The 4,147-nt window shown below is 47.3% G+C and overlaps 1 protein-coding gene across 2 annotated transcripts; it reads left to right on the top strand.

Annotated features, from left to right (window-relative positions):
- The first annotated feature begins 570 nt into the window (after positions 1-570).
- Positions 571-3,606, top strand: LOC4345625 (protein TIFY 6a-like). 2 transcript variants are annotated; one of them, NM_001403590.1, is made up of 7 exons: positions 571-782; positions 1,234-1,466; positions 1,547-1,821; positions 1,936-2,020; positions 2,109-2,466; positions 2,589-2,646; positions 2,750-3,606. In NM_001403590.1, exons 1-7 carry the CDS (start codon positions 713-715, stop codon positions 2,952-2,954), a joined length of 1,284 nt encoding a protein of 427 aa, NP_001390519.1. In that variant the 5' UTR covers positions 571-712; the 3' UTR covers positions 2,955-3,606. The 2 variants fall into 2 exon arrangements, with proteins under 2 accessions (NP_001390519.1, NP_001390520.1); NM_001403591.1 differs by having other exon boundaries at positions 1,219-1,466; positions 2,750-3,531.
- The last annotated feature ends 541 nt before the right edge of the window (positions 3,607-4,147 follow it).

The raw sequence follows: 4,147 nt of genomic DNA, 5'->3' as shown, positions 1-4,147 counted from the left end.
GATGTAACAAAAAAATCAAGTGGATTGGCTCTCATGTAAGAGCTAGCTTAACACAATCTCCAAGACAAATACATTAAATGTATAAGTGAGAGATAGAGAGAGGAGAAGAAAATTATAGTCAATTTTATAGCTAATCTTATTATATACTATGTTGGCTTTAAGAAGAGCTAATCTTATTATATACTATTATCCTTGCTCTTACTCCCCCCGAGGCGTCGTCGCACGAGGCTTTAAATAATAATCCGCGGCACAACGCCCCCCCGCCGAGACCCCTGCCACCTCACTGACACCGCGGCCCCCACCATCCCCCGACCCCACCTGTCGGTGACCGCGGGGTACGTGGCGCGGGGGGTGGGGGGTTCGCGTGTGCGGAGGCGAACCACGTGGGACGGGGACGACGGGAGAGGAGGAGCCGGTGGGCGGGGTGGGGCCCACACCCCCATCCTCTTTTTTTAATTAATTAATTAATTAAATGCGGTGAGCAATAATGATTAAATTATCTCTAACTAATCATGGCTCCCTCCTAAATCTCGCGAATAAATAAGCGAGCAATCGAATCGAAACGAAGAGAAAGAGAGAGAGGAAAGCGAAGCGAAGCACAGCAGCGCGAAGAAAGGTCAAGGCATCGTGGAGAAGAAGGAGAGGAAGAGGAAGAGGGGATAAAAGTTTTGCTTGGATTGGTTCTTGTTCTTGAGGCGTTTTTTCGCGTGGGATGGAGAGGGATTTTCTTGGCGCGATTTGGAGGAAGGAGGAGGCGGCCGGCAAGCCGGAGGAGCATTCAGGTCGGTGCTCCACTGTTCTTCTTTGATGATGAACTCGTTTGGTTGGTTGGTTGGTGCTAGTAGTAGTAGTAGTAGCGGCTTAGCTCGCGGCCATGGCGATGCGGGTTTTTAATTGGGTGGGTGCGATGCGAGCTCGGATTTCGGGCATGTGATGTGATCCACCAGAGCAGAGATGAATGCGTGCAGCTGCGGATTTGGGATGGCATCGATTGGCCGCCCAATTCGCAGCTTTCCTTTTTGTTTTTGTTTAGTTATAAAAGAGGCTTTCATTTTTTTTCAATTTTTTTGACGGCTTTAAATTGCTTGTTCAAATCGGCACGATTTTCTTGTGCGTGATTTAGCGCCTTTTTTTTCTTCGATTCTGCGTAGGTAAATCTGTGCTGCGATTGTTGTGTTTTTTTTGGCTGTGCGTCGTGATTTGTGAGTGAATTTGTAGTTTCTCGTGATGCAGATTATCGAGGAGGAGGAGGAGGCGCGTCGGCGGCGATGCAGTGGCAGTTTCCGGCGACCAAGGTCGGCGCCGCGTCGTCGGCGTTCATGTCCTTCAGGTCGTCGGCGGCGGCGGCGAGGGAGGAGGACCCCAAGGAGGCGGCGGTGTTCGACCGCTTCTCCCTCTCCGGGTTCCGCCCGCCGCCGCGCCCGTCCCCCGGTGACGCCTTCGACGGCGCTGCCGCCATGAAGCAGGTTCGCCTCGCCTCCGACCTCCCCGTCGCCCACGTCGTGTCCCTCCCATGGTAGATTCTAACGGTCTGAGCTGTGTGCAGCGGCAGTTTGGATTCAACGGCCGGCAGCAGTACGCCGCCGCGGCGCAGCACGGCCACCGGGAGCAGGGCGTGGACTCCTACGGCGTCGCGGCGCCGCACCATTTCCCGTCGCCGTCGCCGTCGCCGCGCCACCCCGTGCCGTTCGGCCACGCGAACCCCATGCTCCGGGTTCATAGCCTCCCCAACGTCGCCGGCGGGAGCCCCTACAGGAACCAATCCTTCTCCGTCGGCAACTCGGTGGCCGGCTCCACCGTCGGCGTCTACGGCGGCCCAAGGTGGATAATCTCTACTCTGCTCTAATAGAAATCATTTCTGAATTTTGAGTGCAAAGCTAAGAAAAAAAAATGAGAAAGCATTGAGCTGACAATTGGATCGTTGACTTGCAAAAGGGACCTTCAAAATCCGAAGGTGACACAGATGACCATATTCTACGATGGATTGGTGAATGTGTTCGACAACATTCCGGTGGAGAAGGTATCGTATCTTTGCGACGCGCGAAATCTGTTTGATGTTACTTCAGTTCTTGGGGGTATGATTCCTGATTGTGTCATAACTGTGGCAGGCTCAAGAACTTATGCTTTTGGCAAGCAGGGCATCCATTCCGAGTCCACCGAGTGCAGCTCGTAAATCAGATTCGCCTATTTCCGCTGCTGCGAAACTTACAGTGCCCGAGGCTTTGCCTGCAAGGCAGATTGTAGTTCAGAAACCAGAGGCTTCTGTGCCTCTTGTATCAGGGGTTTCGAATCCGATCACCATCGTGTCGCAAGCTGTGACTCTCCCCAAGAGCTTTTCTAGCTCCAACGACTCTGCGGGGCCGAAATCTGGAGGCCTACCGTTGGCTGTTACTCCTTTGAGCCAGGCATCCCCGTCCCAGCCGATTCCAGTAGCAACCACAAATGCTTCGGCTATCATGCCAAGAGGTATATGGCTCTACCTTCATGTTGCTAGTTCTGTAATGTTTTTGGAATTCTGAATTCCCGGCGTAACTACTGTAGTGTTTCATAAGGTATTCGAGATTGATTCATGTTCTTGCTTGTTCCAGCTGTGCCTCAAGCTCGAAAAGCATCTCTCGCCCGATTCTTGGAGAAGCGAAAGGAAAGGTATAAATCGTGTCATCGTGTGTCTTGTGGTTTTACTTTGCAGCTGAAATCTGTTACTATGGTCTTGTGCATATTTTTGACATGTGCCTTGTTTATCATGTAGAGTGTCAAGTGTTGCGCCATACCCATCCTCAAAGAGTCCACTAGAGAGCAGTGACACCATTGGCAGTCCCAGCACACCGAGCAAATCATCGTGCACGGACATCACCCCTTCGACCAACAACTGCGAGGACTCACTGTGCTTAGGTCAGCCAAGGAACATCAGCTTCAGCAGCCAGGAGCCCCCCAGCACAAAGTTACAGATATGAGACCTGGTGATCATTGTATACCGAAGATTCAGCTCAGCGAGAGTCGGCTGACCTTGATGCCAGATCGGACGCCTTCTTTCGCATCCGTGTTAGGGTATGATGAGACATAGGAAGAGATCACTAGATGCTGTTTCTATCCTGGCTGCAAAATCTTTCTTTGGCTAGAGCTGTTTATAAGTGCTGATCTAGCCACAGCCGCCGCCACTTAGTAGTACGAGAGCTGTGACATTGCAGGTAATTTCAGGCTGTTCTTGATTATTTTTGCCCTGAGCCATAGCGGCATTGGACTTGAGAGGAAAAGAAATGCTGCTGAGTTGTATAGGATTACAGATTCGGCGTATGTAATTTTGCTGTTTTTTGGTTCTAGCCTTAAACATACAAAGCTAGCTTCAGAATTCAAACAGAGTATCCCTGATGCCAATATGCCATTGCCATGGCCATTTTTATATGTTCGGTACATTTGTTGTTGCATACTGTTTTGTGCATACAGGCGAGAATGCTTGTCATTGTAATGACTAGCGAGTTTTTGTAGCATGCACATCACGCAGCTAACTAAGATTATTATGCTTCCCTTGGAGATCGCATGCAGTGATATGTTACAGTGTTTACTTGATTGTAGTCTCTCCCAAGCTAGTATACTCTACGTAGTCATAAATATTGTAAAAAATGACCAAAACTTGTGCTAAATATTAATATTTAATATTTATGGCTAAAGGGCTAGGAATGAAAACGGATAGAAAAATGCTCAGACCATTTCCTTTGCTTTTTTTTTCCTTTTCGGAAACAGAACCGAACGGTAGAACAAGAAAGGATATACTGTTGAAACATTTTTTTTAAAGAAAAATATATCAGAAACATAATTATTGCTACCTCCCTCATAAAAATTAAACTTCTACCTTTGAATATTTGTCTCGTAGAAATTGTATTTCTACTCCCGTTTCATATTATAAATCATTTTGACTTTTGTCAAAGTTAAATTACTCCAAATTTAACCAAGCTTGTAGACAAATATATTAATGTTTATAGCACCAAATTAGTTTCATTATATGTAAATTTAAATATATTGTCATAATATATTTGTCTTGTGTTAAAAATGTTAATATTTTTTTCTACAAACTTAATCAAACCTAGAACAGTTTAACTTTGACCAAAGTCAAAACAATTTATAAACTGAAATGGAGGGAGTATTTAAT

This window comes from Oryza sativa, chromosome 8, assembly GCF_034140825.1.
Source record: "Oryza sativa Japonica Group chromosome 8, ASM3414082v1".
NCBI classification, from domain to species: Eukaryota; Viridiplantae; Streptophyta; class Magnoliopsida; order Poales; family Poaceae; genus Oryza; species Oryza sativa.
Note: the sequence above shows the minus strand (reverse complement) of the source record. Positions and strands in the feature narration are given on the sequence as shown.